Source organism: Opisthorchis viverrini (genome assembly GCF_000715545.1).
Source record: "Opisthorchis viverrini unplaced genomic scaffold opera_v5_56, whole genome shotgun sequence".
Taxonomy (NCBI): domain Eukaryota; kingdom Metazoa; phylum Platyhelminthes; class Trematoda; order Opisthorchiida; family Opisthorchiidae; genus Opisthorchis; species Opisthorchis viverrini.
The window spans coordinates 1,975,488-1,990,210 of record NW_008751713.1 but is presented as its reverse complement, the minus strand read 5'-3'; the positions used below and the strand labels follow the sequence as shown (position 1 = coordinate 1,990,210).

The 14,723-nt window shown below is 42.6% G+C and overlaps 2 protein-coding genes across 2 annotated transcripts in view; one reads left to right on the top strand and one right to left on the bottom strand.

Moving 5' to 3' along the window:
- Window positions 1-14,723, top strand: part of T265_13339 (hypothetical protein) — a gene marked incomplete at both ends in the record, with an annotated part of 73,001 nt that overhangs the window by 12,106 nt on the left and 46,172 nt on the right. The window contains one exon of the mRNA XM_009168413.1: window positions 8,354-8,433. Coding sequence (XP_009166677.1) covers window positions 8,354-8,433 — 80 coding nt within the window. The remainder of the gene's footprint in view (window positions 1-8,353; window positions 8,434-14,723) is intronic.
- Window positions 1-14,723, bottom strand: part of T265_03832 (hypothetical protein) — a gene marked incomplete at both ends in the record, with an annotated part of 67,690 nt that overhangs the window by 12,082 nt on the left and 40,885 nt on the right. Inside the window, 3 exons of the mRNA XM_009168403.1 lie at window positions 4,128-4,369; window positions 4,460-5,616; window positions 9,199-9,706. Coding sequence (XP_009166667.1) covers window positions 4,128-4,369; window positions 4,460-5,616; window positions 9,199-9,706 — 1,907 coding nt within the window. The remainder of the gene's footprint in view (window positions 1-4,127; window positions 4,370-4,459; window positions 5,617-9,198; window positions 9,707-14,723) is intronic.

Sequence of the window (14,723 nt, the reverse complement as noted above, 5' to 3'; positions counted from 1 at the left end):
GTTTGATAGTCTCCGAGAGACACAAACAGCGCGTCTCTCACAAAGCCCTGGGAGATCCAAACCCGCAATCACCCGGCTAGTATATGAATATCTTACCATTCGGCGACGAATGGTTTATCAACCGTGTGATTAATGTGCGACCAACAGAATTATAGGACCGCATCATCCACTCACAGTGTTCGTGCTGTGCATTTTACTGACGACTATTCCAATGGAACTTCTATGCAAATGGCGGGATTTTCTCCTATCTGAGTACATTAATTACGATTTTTCCTTCTTACTAAGTTGCACTCTCAGAGGATATGATATAAACGATACGATACATGTATATTTATAGTTGTACTATAAAAGCTTTACAAATTTACTGCAGTGACAGTGCAATAAATCAAACCTGCTCTCCGGGTGACCACTTTCTACACGGTATATTGGTGACCTGTACATCAGTCACTCAGAGACGAACATATCACAGTGTAAGATAACAGAAACCGGACCGTCTTTTTGGTGTGAAAAAGCCGTAGATAGTGAACTTTTCCTATACAAAGGTTTCATAATTGTTTATCTTTGAAAGCAGTTTGGTCACAAAATCACTGGTTAGTATAAAACGAAATTTACGCAGTACGTCGAACGAAATCTAGTCCTCACTGATGAGCACAATAGTACCCTTTGAAGAAAAATTCTTTGAGCAATACAGTTTCGGTCATTGTGGTGAACTTTATATTTTCGGGGTTGTAGCACTTGTCTTCGAATTCCTAACTAAATAAACTAGAATAGGACTTTGAGGCCGTGACACTAAATTCACCGTAAGGTGAGTTGGCAAGGTAGTCGAAAAACGAGTGCAGTATTTTTTCCTAGTAAGAATGTTCCATCAACAAAACACTTCGAAGAGAGGAGGAGTTCGGCTTGGTCTCGATTTTTTGGAACGGGACTATAACATTCAATTTTTACAAGAAAACTTTGCAGTAGGTTGGTAGTTGAATCGGAGACTATGACCTCAATTTGCCCGCTTGGAAAGAAAAGTGAATTGAGTTGTACCAGTCCAGTGCAAACTAAGACAAGGAGTTCTCGTAGTTAGGTGCTCCTTACATTAGTTGACTGACCTGTTTTACCACGTTAGTGTGGTTTCACGAATGAAAACTTTTGTCTTTTGTCGAAAAACTCGCGGACATGCACATTATGGGACAGAGCAAGCTAAGGGATACAATGGGTACGTCGTTAGTCAGTGCAAAACTGAAAATCAATGAAATGCCTTTAGCCGATGGCATCAAAAAAGCTGGCATCTATAGAAATTTGGTTTATAGAGGGGAATACACTGTCCCGGGACTAGAAAAGAAAATCTATCAATAGTTCGCTTAACTTCACAAAACGGTGCGATCATGTCGTGGCCTCGGATTGCACAAATTGGAAAAAAATGCATGAAACGCAAAAAATTCACAAATCCCATAATACCAACGCAATATGAGTACCTCAGGAAAGGCAAAAAATTACGCGAGTCAACCTCTCAACTGGTGAGTCATCGCTGGAGATGCCAGTCAGCATGTGCCAAGCGAGGTGACTTCTGCAAATGGGGGTTGAGTGGTCCTCTGTCCTGTCTGCGTGTGTCACTCACTGCTGATCGGCCGCTCAGCTTGATCCTCAACTGAGATGGGTCTAGGATGTTTTTTTTAGGAAAAAACACTAAGGCCTACCGACAGAGTGTCCCGTTGTGCGCAGCGGAACGCTGATGTATAATCCAGCGGCAAGCCTCTTGAATTCATGCACTGAAACGTGAGGTTATGTGCCACAATCTCACGAGTCCATAGACGAGTTCAGCTGACCGCTTCAGGCCCACTGAGCCAGGGCGTATTGAAAGTCAGTCGAACGACAGCGATTGTGACCTGGATATCCTGATGGCTATGTTCCAGCTTTTGAAGCCCAAACAGTGCCTGACGGTCTAAACCATTCTGCTGGTCGACCGGATAAGATATTAGTAAGGGCCTCAAAAGTGATCAAAGCATTGACGACCACAACGCAAGCCTTAAGTGACACTAGATGTGGTGAAACCTCTTATCCTAATGTCTGATGTTCATGACGAGTACAGACAGTGCAGTTACAGCGCAAGTTAGATCATGCGTCCGTTCAACGCAGACACGTTCAAAAGTCCATGACGGAATACCGAGGTACTGGCAGCGTGGACTAACACATTCAAAGGTCTTGCGGCCTGCATGTGCAACAGCTACATCGGGATTAGTTTGGGGACCAACAGACTCCGGTTGGTTCTTAAGTCATGGAGATGTGTTTTGAACTTTCAGAGTTTTCAGAGTTTTTCACACTAACCTATCAAAAAACCGTTCAACTGAGAATGAAGTCATCTGAAACAACCAAACCATAAGACTTCTGTTCTGGATTCGACTCGCGCATTCCCCGTTCATCTCTGATACTGCGCAAATAGCAAACTCAGATATTTTGACCTTTCAGGATACACTCGGACGGTACTGAGCCTCATTTTCTTCCATTCAACGTGCATTTTCGTGAGCTAGGAGCCCTCCTTGTTTGTATGTTTCAAATTCGGAATTCTGTAACAATTGCCAGACATACCCAACACTCAAAAGTGAACCATGGACCTTATACTATAAACTTCCTCGTTCTGCTGTTACCGCTACCAATTATTTCTGTGTAACATCATCACACAGAGTTCACAATAATCCTACGATATGGGTAAAAGCCGATTCGTGGTTAACAGATAAGAAACGGTTCAAGCAATTTTCATTGAAGTGCATCTGGTGCTTATTCCGAAATCCCTATGTGCCAAAGGCAACTAGAACAAGAATATTACCCCTCTACTCAACAGCATGAACGTTGCATTCAAATCTGGCGCCTACGTGATCAATAGTCAAGCGTCCAGAATGAGAACGCTAAACCAATGGCCATTACGCGTCACACATGTCAAATAGTTTTGTTTTTCAATTAAGATTCCGCCTTTTAGGTAGAACCAATCTATGCTGAACAACTGAGAAGCAATGCACAACTGTTTCATCCGTACTGTGAATCATCAGTTCTGCTTATCACATTAAACCCCAAAGCGTTTCGAACCTACCACCTCCAGGATAGCAGTTAACGATTTACCGTCCTGCCACGAGTGATGGATCCATAGTTTGATTGTCACGTGAATCGGTGAAGTGATTTCGTGGGCGCTGAAGGATTTCCAGTTCGTATGCAAGTTTTGCGCGTACCGAATCGACACCAATAATAAATTTAGTGAATGTCAGATGATGTCGGAATACTAGTAGCTCGGGTACATTTATTGGAACTTGACTACTGATTTGTTCGCTAAGCTTAGCAACTGACTTGGAAACGTTCGCGTTACCGATCGGGGAGAAACCCTCACCCACTCACCCTTGTACTGACGATGACTCATGGAACCGGTTCCAAGCTCGGCTTCAAACGGGGCTTGGTGTAGTTGGCTTACCTCGTTTATGGGCTTGCGCAATAGAGGGGTGGGGAGTTTCAGTGAATATGCTGGAGGTGTGTGCGACCGGGTGATTTGCTGGCGTGGGGCCCTTCAAAGGCATTGTGAGCGCAGCGTTTGGAATGAATGAATGAATGTTTTTGCCTCCATAAAAGGACGAAAACCATCCGGATGGACCGTGCAGTCAGGAGGCTGAGAGAAACTAGCACCTACCCCTTCCTAATATACATTTGTTCACACCATAACCCACTACGTACAAGCTTGCCTTCGGTCAGAATAGCATGCACCGATCGTCGTTACGGTAACGTCTTGTGCTAATGCCACCAGTCTTTATTGGGGAGGGGGCACACTGAGGTCATACGAGTACTAGCGCGACAAGCCCGGTTATGGGGGTGGAAGTGGGATTTAGTGAGGAAACTACAACTACGGAGATAGTCTCATTCGAAATTGGTTTTTATAACTGACTAGACAGCAGAATTGCGTTCTACTTTTTTTTAACTCTTCCTTATTTGTGGAAGGCTTACGCTTCTGAGGCAATTCTGGTTGCAAACAGATTTCCGATATGGCGAACACTTTATATAGGGAACGAAACTTTCCCTATTCGCGGCATTCTTGTGGGAAGTGCAAGATCTTCATCTATCCGAACCAAATTTTCATACATGTCACAATCAACGACACTTACCCATTGTAGGATCCTGCATTCTGTGTGCCTCAGTTTGAATTTGATCCGCATACTCCACAGGTCGAAGTACCTGTATTTGATCTGTTGGAGAATAACGTAGAGAAGAAGAACCCGCGCGACCAGCTGTTCTCCTAATTCGAAATCTGAGAGTTGTGACGGGTGCCTCATAATCTCCATCGGACAGTCGAAGTGAACAGGAATCGTATACATCAGTTTCCTTATAAGATCCGGTGTAAACGTAACTGAAAGCGAAACGTTGGTGTTCGGTAAGCTTTTGGCTGTGTTTGCTCACAACAAATAAAAAACTTATATAGTACACTTTGAAAACTCACTGAATACGCTCTGTGTCCATTTGCCTTTTTGTAAATCGGTCCCCAGCCTTCAGTGTCTTTAGAGATTTCGGTCCTCCAACGCTGCCTGCAAGGGCCATTCTGGCCTGTTCCTGCTCATTATCAGCAGCCAATGCTTCTTCTGTATCCCACGCATCTTCAATCAGGTCCAACAACTCAACCCCATTCGCTCGATCAAGACGAGGTAGCCTCTGTATTGACCCATGTTTTGGAGCCTGAATTATTGTAATGATAAGGTCATCTTCAGACGTATCCTGGTCTGCGATAATCAAACCACCAGGTTTTTTGTCCAGCCTTGTCCATGGCACACCTTCCAAGACTAGACCATCGGGATTCGATTGATCAACGGTCATCTCAGGTGCGTATTTATTATGTGATCGAATAAGTATATGGGCCTGTTTTTCTATCACATGATGACCGTCCGAAACAGTAACTGTGAACCGATCCATGCCAAGCAATTTACTGGAATTTGGCCCAGGTTGTTCCAGAGAACTTGCAGAAAATAACGACTCATTTTGAACATAAAGTAAATTCATCATTCCCAAGTAGGACTCAGTAATTGGAGGACTGGTTTTAGTAATTAAAGATTTCTCACCATGCTGCCAGTAGACAGTTAGATTTCCAAATATTGGTAGTTGTGTGAACTGAATTTGAAGCATATCACGGGGCACATCCTTGTCGCTCACACTAAAAAGATATGGTGTCAATATTCGACGCGCACCAAGTGATACTGAGAAATACCGCAGAAGCCTGACGATGGGAATTTCATCATTCACCGGAAGAATGGCCACTTTTACTTCTACGATTTGTGACGAATAAAGTGAGCCGTCGAAAGCTCTTACGCTGAAGACATCTTCCACAGACTCACGACCGTCAGCGTGAAGGGAATTGACGTAATATATTCGACCATCTTTGAGAAATTGCATGCTGAAATTCATTGTCTCTGTTAGATTGCCATCAACCACAGGAATAAGTCCTTCCAGCCTTGGAGATGTTGTATTAACAGGGATATCTGCGACCGCAATATGCCCCCAGCGGGGAGCATGAATAATTTGGAGTTGAATGTTTGCCTCGGCCGTGTCTGGGTCCGTGGCATGGAGAATGTATTGATCGATAAGGGCTCTCCCACCCTCTTTCACCTGAAGTAAATACAGACACCACAATCAGTAGAAATGTTAAATGTCAGAATAACACCTTTGGAGTGGAAAACAGCCTTCCGTGAAAACTGTCGACACGCATTCGTTGCTTTTCCAACCCCCTAGTCCACCGAATATAGATCTGTTGACACAGCCGAAAGGTCAATTCAATTTGCTTTCTTTTCACACTACTCATGAGTAGCTTCCAATAACCACTAATGCATGTCAGCGGTTCATGGTGGCCGTTTGGTGCGTGTCGCTAAATAGAGCGAAGTACTGATCTTGTTTAGTTATTTTTTAGTAATACGTACGTTTAGTTACTCCTGATTTGAATTAGGGTTAAGATTGAGAACACGCATTCTTTCTGCTGCAATAGGTTGGGTATGGCCTATCAACAGGTGTCACGCAGTTTGACCAAAATGTGTGGAGTCGATCGGTGAAAAAGTGGTGATCGGACCGCTTTTCTGCGATGTCGTGCCTCTCCGATTTACTGAATCAAACAGATATCCTTCTTACTGCATAATAAAAAATTGTGTTGTCATACAAGTTCTAAAGACAATTGCAATGGCGACGTCGTGGAAACTAAGGTGTCAAAGTGTGCAAGATATAAGACAATCCGAAGAATCGAATTGCTTGTTTTCGGTGCTGTGTCCAATGAAGTCAAAACCCCCGCCTGTTGGAAACAAGTTATTGAAAAGAATGTAGTAATTTTCAATGCCATACTTCCTCTTACGACATTTCATATGTCCAGTAAACCAGTAACCAGTAACTTCGAATATTTGACTAAGAGAACCCCTTGGATCCCTACTCTTCCCCATACAAAAGCAAATCACCTAGAAATAACACTTCCATGATAATATCTATATATCCCATGCATGTCTGCGCAACTGTAAGCCTTAATAAATAAATTATCCAGAAAAGTCTACGTGATGTCTCGCACAAATTCGTCAGTGAAATGAACTGTCAATGAACTGTGAACTGGGTTTCGTAAAGTGAACACCGTCACTTAGAATAGAAACCTGAAGCCTTCAGAAAAAACACTTGTTAAGACCATAAAACTTAAACGAAGTAGTCAACTCAGTGCAAAATAATTAGGAATCGCTTCGAACTGAGAAGATGACGCAGCTTAACCTGCTAAACTGACGGCCAAATAATAAGGCAGAATCGTTCGCATGAGTTGTTGCGTTTAACAGTGATTGTGACCAGTGTATCTAGAGTTGTTTAGCTCGTTATTATCCAGTCATTGCAGAAAATTAATGACGTTTTTGTCGGCTTTTTCTAAGAACGCTGGTGTTATCGACAGCACAGGTCACTTCTGCAAGAAAAACGAATGACATTTGGCGGTGGGATGACATCAACCAATGAGATACGGCTGTACTCTTAGTTTACTGTTCGCTACTGGGTGGAATCCACCGCATGCCCTGCAGTTCCTTTCTTGGTCCCCTTTAGAATGTCGTTACAATTTACTCGCACCACGCTGACAGCCTTTGGATAGTCTATTTGCCCAAGACAACCAACTATTCGCACGCTCTGATTTTCAGTTGAGTTTCCTCTAGTATGCTAAGTTCTCTGTCAAGAAGATCGATTGGAAGCGAATGGATTCGTTCCTTCGTGCAAAGATGCCTGTGAAAGGGTATATTGTGAAGACCAATCATCTTACCAGTTTTCTTCTGAATAGGCTCACTGACCAGATATTGCGAGACCGAGGTAGTGTTTCAGTGGTCAAGAGGCCTAACCACTAGCCGCAGGGTCACATGACCGTTTGAAAAGAAGGCATATACACTGGTCAAAAATCACCACTTTTAGTGTAGTTTTTGAGGCACGGAGCACAGACGCAGAAACCAGGACTCAGCTGTGATCGCAGCTGGTTGCTACGGTAACTGAAGGCACGGTCTCTAAACCAATCGTGTCATAGTACCGCCATTAGTGCAGCAGAACATGCACAGTGCCCGATAGATCAAGTTATGTTTCAAAGCATTATTTGAGTGGGTGAGTGGAAGGAACTACGTCGGTATGGGACACGGGCTGGTATAGATGGTAAGGAAAGTACGCTTTTGTCAGTTTTCTTCTTCGGAACTGGATGCCCGGGTGAGCATTGAAACACTGGTCTAATTCCTATGACATGGTTCTAAGTTCACACAGGATGCCTTCACTGTGTTCACCGTCGCAAACAATAGTAGGAGAATCGAACCAGAGTTCACATGATATTTCCAACACTGACTGGGAATACTGCGAATACTGCCAGTTGCCAAGTCCGACTATTTTCCCGCTTTTTCACTGTGAGTAACCATCGTCCAGTTGTCTGTATATTCACGAAGTTCCCGTGGCGTTAGCGTCAAAAGCTTGCTGAGGAGAGCAACAAAATTTCACATCATACAAACACCACATTATAAGGAAGAGAGTGGATTGTGTAGGCGTCTCTCCACTTTTTTGCACATTGGTAGCTTGTTTTGGTCCCTAGGTTAACCATGTTTGTGGTTGTTCATAGTCGGGCTAAATGTACACCGCCGGAGCTTTGTAGACAGAAATGGACATACACATAGGTTTTCTGGCATACGCATGGGTGTGTGACATATTATGAGCATCCTGTATAATTCCCAGCCTCTCAATTCACCTTATCGGCATAAACCAACACGATTAGTTCACAAATGGGCGTTATCTTGCCTGGACACCTGGCGTTATCATCACGACGTTTCCTATATATCCGTGTTGCATTTGCTTACCATCTGTTTACCATCAGGACTAGTGATTCAAACACGAGTCATGACATCGCCAGAAAGTGTTGGATTCTTTGAAGAAAGTCGCGTTCATAAAGAACACGTATGTTGTTCAAAATCAGGGGTCAACGACAGTTCCCCCAGAAACGATTTCCTTGCATGATACGCACTTTTTGGTCGCCCCTAAAACTCATTTACTAATAAAGAAAATCAACAACGAGAGGTTTAGATAGGTCTCCCGTTCAGATGCAAAATGAAGCTGATGGAAATTTGGGGACTACACTCAAAGTGTTTTGAAAAGGGCGAAACTTGTAGTAGCTGCCTACGCATTTTCATCAACCTCATCACTAGTGCCACACTAGAAAGCACCAGATGGAGCCAATGTCAACTGGATTTTATTTGTTGGATTAGTGTTTTTTATAGGTATCTACAGAACTAAAGCGACAAGAAAGAATAAACAACTGTCTCCACCGAGGTCTACATGACAGTTGCATGAAAACTGCCATATCTGGTTAAATTCTCGGGTGGGAATACGAGCGCAATTTGAGGCCAATTACTCCGTTTTTCAGTGCCAAATTTAAATGAAACAGGGAATGGGTTAAGTCCACGTTAGGTTCATCAAATGTGGTGCATTGCTTTTATGCACTACCGTCCATATAAAAATGCATTAAGAAACTCGATAATTAAATATAAGTACCTTTTTATCAGGAAATGTGTGAGCTCACCTGGATCACATTCTCAGAATTAAAATTACAGTACCCCATTTGGCATGTCAACAAACGTGTCAGAAAACTTTACTGTCTGATTACAGTGTAAACTACAGTGAATACCTGCCTTGAGGAGTTTTATATTGCAAATCAGAACTTACCTGAACGGGTGCTTCGGCGTGTAGCCTTGGGGGCTGACTATTTACAGGAACAAGGGTAAAATTCAAGCTGAATGTTTTCCCTTCATTGAAATCCCAAATCTTTGCAAAATCAAGCATTGGATCCACACCAATTTCCGCCGGTCCGTGACGGTACGCCAAGCGTCCTTTGTGAATATCAGCGTAGCTGAACTGAGAAACTTTCTGTCGATTGTTCAATATCAGATTGCCCTTGGTTGGGAAGACAATTAGAAAATATTGAGGGGCACTGCTGCCTGCGTAGTGGCCTTCATTAGTGTCATTTGCAGATGGGAAGATGGATGGATGCAAAATCACTGTTCCGTTCTCCTCTACAATAACGGAATTATTGACAATTTGGTTTAATCGGCGTTCGTGTAATACTCTGGGCTTGATTTGAAGCGGAATTCGTAGGGCCTGTGGTGGTTGAACTCCATCGGTGACACTCAAGACAAAGTCATCAGACTTAACGTTTGCTCCCGTTTGTCGGTACCTTCAACCAGCACGAAGGAATTCAAGGGATAAAATAAATCACATTTCAGAGTGAGCAGAATATGGAAGGATCCTTCTGAATATTTGAGAAGTATCTATACGAAAGATACGATTCTACTAGTATTTTCCACTTGCTTTTACGGCATTGTTTGGATAACCTTACTTAAAGAGGAGAACTAAATGCTTTGACTGGTCTGCTATGACACTACAAGATGACATAAAAAGTGCTATAGGTTTAGGAAATTTTTTGGGAAAGTGCGATAAATTCGGTAGAAAGTCACGTTCCACACATAATCAACTGCATGGGCCACAAATCCCGAATTCTGGAGGCTCTTATAAACACCCATGGTTATTACGCAGTGCCTGTTCTGATGTTTGTTCAACCAACCTCATCTGGATACAAGAAGTGAATTACAATTTCAAATAGATAATCACAAACAGCTAATCACTGTCTGCTTCTGGTTATGACCCCATGGTTTTTCAAATCTGGGTTTTCACCTGCAAGTTAACTCCATGGTTGGAAATCACCATCAGTATAGATCTCATGGATCTGTAAAAAAAATTCCACCGGGAAAAAATTCAAATATAGGTTTGAACAGGTGGTCAGGTGGTCTTCTTGGCTTGGATAGGATGCATCGCCACGGGTCCACTAGAACTAGTCTGATACTGAATAGCCCCATTAGATTCAGAACTCTGCTGGAGTGTACCATTCTGAGTAGTCTACACCCCCGATACTAACTGTCTAGATATTGACATGACTGAGTCGACGCCTCTATATCTTGCACTTGCGTAGTGAAGCTACACAGGTTACATAATATGCATATAGTTGGATCCCTAAAAGAGGTGCAGAGTGACCTCTCAAATAAGCATGAAAAGCAATCCTCCTACCAAGTATTCTAGGTAAACTAATCATGGCATTTATTGTTCGCCGAGATGGTGACGTTCCAAAAACTGTACTATTTAGGAAAAGAATAATCTGCTCATCGAAAGTCCCCACAACACCGAGGCTCAAGTTAATTACCACAGGCTGTCCACGGAACCATTTATGCACACGAATATATCGATGAAAATATATTGGAACCCTTCAAACATGTATAATAAGTTATTCGGTATACCTAATTAAGTGGTCACTAAATTTTTCCATATCCCCCCTTTCTCTGGTTAAGTGCGTGATGTTGAAGCACATATATTCAGCCTCTCTCAAAGGACAAACGGATGGTACGCCGGCTAAATCTACGCACACACAAACACAACTATTCTCCAGTTGATTGTAAAAATATTTCTCTTGTTGGAGAGACCAAGAAAAACTCCAGAACAAGCAGTTTTGTATCCGGAATTGTGATTCCCGCATGAGTCGTTCCTGACCTATGCCAGTCTTGGTGGATTTGTTCTGGCTTCTCAAGATAATATGATTTGTTAAAAATCCGTGTTTGTTGAACGACACTGGTTACCTCCACAATGTTATAGCTCAGCTTGAGTTGATTAACTTTATATTTAAAGACTGTGTCTGTCCTAATCTTCTGTATTTTTCGGTTCATGGCTATCACTGTCAGGTCAAACTAGTGGTACAAGTGCTCATTGATTGCTCTCCTCAAAGTTGACACTCGTTAATGGTATCGTCGAGACGTACAGCTTGCCCTAAACCATACAGTTCAGAACCAAAAAATACTGCGCTACTTCAGTCTAGAACGTTACATGTACTAGACATTCGGGAAACTACATCCCCGAAACACTACATGTAGGATACTCCACCTCTGAGACACCACAGCTGGAATAAATATCTGGGGTAGTTTAGCATCAGATCACAGTGACTACTGGCGAATGTAACATTTCTTCTAATAATGTTGTTAGCGGTCCACCTACAACTATTATGTCTATGCAAAACCACGAATTTCACAAAACAACATTGGAAATGGAGTGATTCAAGGGAAAAAACTTGAAGTGCGTTGTGAAATATTTGCCCCGCCACACACAGTCTTGCTAGCCGTACAGAAAACCTCCAGTGTGTAGTACAAGGTCCAAATTAACTGCACATTTTTTTGCTCCAACTGCTTTGCATTTAGTCAGCAAAGTGAGTCCAAGATGAAATATTCCTAATGAAATGTTTCTTGGAGTCTTATTTACTTCGATGTAGATTACCAGCATGAGTTAGGCGGTTAGCCAGTAACTATGTAAACCTACTATCTAGTACCCTGTGCTCATCTAATTCATATGACCAAAAAGAATTTAGAACAGCAGTTATTCCCTCCAATTCGAAGGTCACTCAAGTTCCCGTGTGGTTCAACTAAGTATTAGCATTAGGGTTTTCCTAATTCCCAATGCGGTTCACTTTCCACCGGGTCGGGGTTGGTAAAAACCGATAAAGCCAGCTGGAATAAGGATGTCCTCATCACTCATCGGTCGCCTCTGAGAGGAGCTTAATGCGGAACCTGGGGGTACTTCCATGTTGATATGGTCTGTTGAAAAATGGTGAGCTAACATCATTAACTACTAAGTCTAGACAATGGTGTCACACCGCAAAATGCATTCCAGAAGCAGATTTCCTATCAAGCAAGTCCTGTGAGATTATTTCTTTAAGGGGAATTTTACCGAAAGGGATGATGTTGCCGCTGGAAGGTTTCTCTTTAAGAAAGGCTGCTTAGGATTCCAAGGAGTCAACTCCCTACCATTTCCGCTGGAGTTTTGTGCACGTATGGGGCCAGTAGAGTGACACTGCTGATGCCGAAAGAAGTCACCCGGATTAATTGGACTGATAGCTCGTGATTGCACATTGCCCATAAGTTGTCTAACCACATTTCGTGCTGATTTTATTAGCTCAAGTTGACCACACTGCACACCACGAATTCGCACCTTAGGCCTCAATCAGGACGTTCTCAGAAGATGTCGGCCTCTGTTGTGTTACAGTTCGCAGTAATTTTCGCATTATCTCAGCAATAACTGGCCCTCACATCGCGACATATTCGATAACCGAATTTCCTTAGAAATAATGAAATCCTGACAACTACACCTCTGGATATGTCTTGAACTGTGTGGAATGTGTGGCACTTCAACCCGTGCAACATTCAGCCAAGCTCGAACAACGGTGAAAACAATATTAGGTCACCTGTAAGTCTCACGAGTTTGTAGCCCCTGACTGTCTATAAACTGAACCTTTTGAGAGATGATGCGTACGCGTGCCAGCACAGTGGCGCTATTTGCGTAGGCTAAACAAAATGCATGTTTATCTAAGAGATTTGAAGTTTAGTGGTGTACACCGTAACGTCTGTGAGAGAGCTTGACGTTTCCGCCAGAGCAAACCAGCTAATCCAATGTTTTGATTAATGCAAACACACCTCAAGCATCAAGAAAAGCACTGTCAGCACTGGATGAACCAAGTTTGCGAAGACTGTGAACTAATGTGTTCTGTTTTGGATGAGTTGTTGCAACCTGATATGAATATTTAGCCATCCATTACTCACTCGGTTGCTCAGTTGGAAAGGCCAATGATTTTCTAACCTCGGTTATAATTTGAATTAGAAAAAAACATAGCCGACCCAACTATATGTTTGTGGCCAGGTTAGTTACACAAAACAAGCAGAATCTACGGAAAAACTGAACCAACCAGAGGATGGTAGTGGCTTTAACACAGATGCAATTTCCGAGTGAACTGTTCCTGAAACTTACTTCGTTCGTCCCTTCTTCTGTTACTTACCTGGTAGCCTTCGTGCAAGCATGTTTGTATGCCGCCTTCTTTACTCATTTACAGAACGTATTTGAGGCAGTTTTGGACAACACACACTATTCAAGCTTTTACGTCCGCCTATTAAGACATGACACCTTAAGCCTATCTGGCTTGAGCTCCCTGAGTTGCCGCTCTTTTCTCGCAAGTCAGGGAAACAGAGCTACACTGCCCAGTGGCAGAGAATGTGCACAGGTGGAGGGTGGAACGCAAGTTTTTTTCCTTCTCTCAGCATCGGGGATTTTTTTAGCTTAAACAGAAAGATGATTAGCCAACCTAGACTGATTTGAATTCAGACTCGTTTAACAGTCTATCGACATGCTAAAACTCCAATTATGGGTAGTAATGCTGTCACGGGCATCGTGATGCACTACGAAATGTGTATAGGTAAAAGGAGTCATTTTTCTTCAGTAACCTTTTTAAAGTTCTGTCGAGAGCAAGGAATTGTTAGTTTCCCGTAAATGAGCTATTTGGCGACCGAACCCTCAATCCATATCAATAGGATTTTTTTCATACAGACGGGTTTGCTTTATGGAACGTGAAATCAGTTACTAAATGGTCCAAATCACATAACTTTAGCCAATTAGTGTGTATTGTAGGTGTCCAGCGACCAAACGACCAATATACAGGAACTTGAGACGTTCGGCCCGGCATCAAAGCTGAAATCTTAGAAGAGGTACTCTGATCCAGCCGGTTACGGCCCCACATTATTATGTATTGGATGACCCAATGAACTAACTAACAAAAGATAAGGGTTTTCAGAAGTTCGGAAGAGTGGCAGTTCGGAAGATGCAATAAACCTATGATAATTTGTAGTTTTCAAGGAAATCCGCAGTGGGTAGCTTTCATTATTGGTTGTAAGGAGTTTCCTAAGATCTAACTATTCTATGCAAACCCATTAAAACTTACTCAAAAAAACATAGAATGGATGAAATTTCGAGCTTTCTTTTCCTTTTGTGTAAGGATATGATGATTTTCAAACTTTCTGGTTGTATGGCTACTTCATCCGGCAAGCTCACTAGAACTTGCTATTCACAATAAAGAACACTGTAGGCGGCAGGCAACCAAAAGCTGATCTCGACGTCAGCCTACGATTCCACTGATAAACATATCACCATCAAGTAAAAACAAATGGAAGTTGGTGTACACGGGAATTTATAGCAACATTCCACATTCCTTTTACATCAGCACAGTTCACCAAAAATTCACTCTTCCAAAGCGTGGTCACATTTTTCAGAAAATGTTACCTGAACTTCAGGAATTTCGGCTTACGAATAGTCCGACAGGGAATTTGCATGCC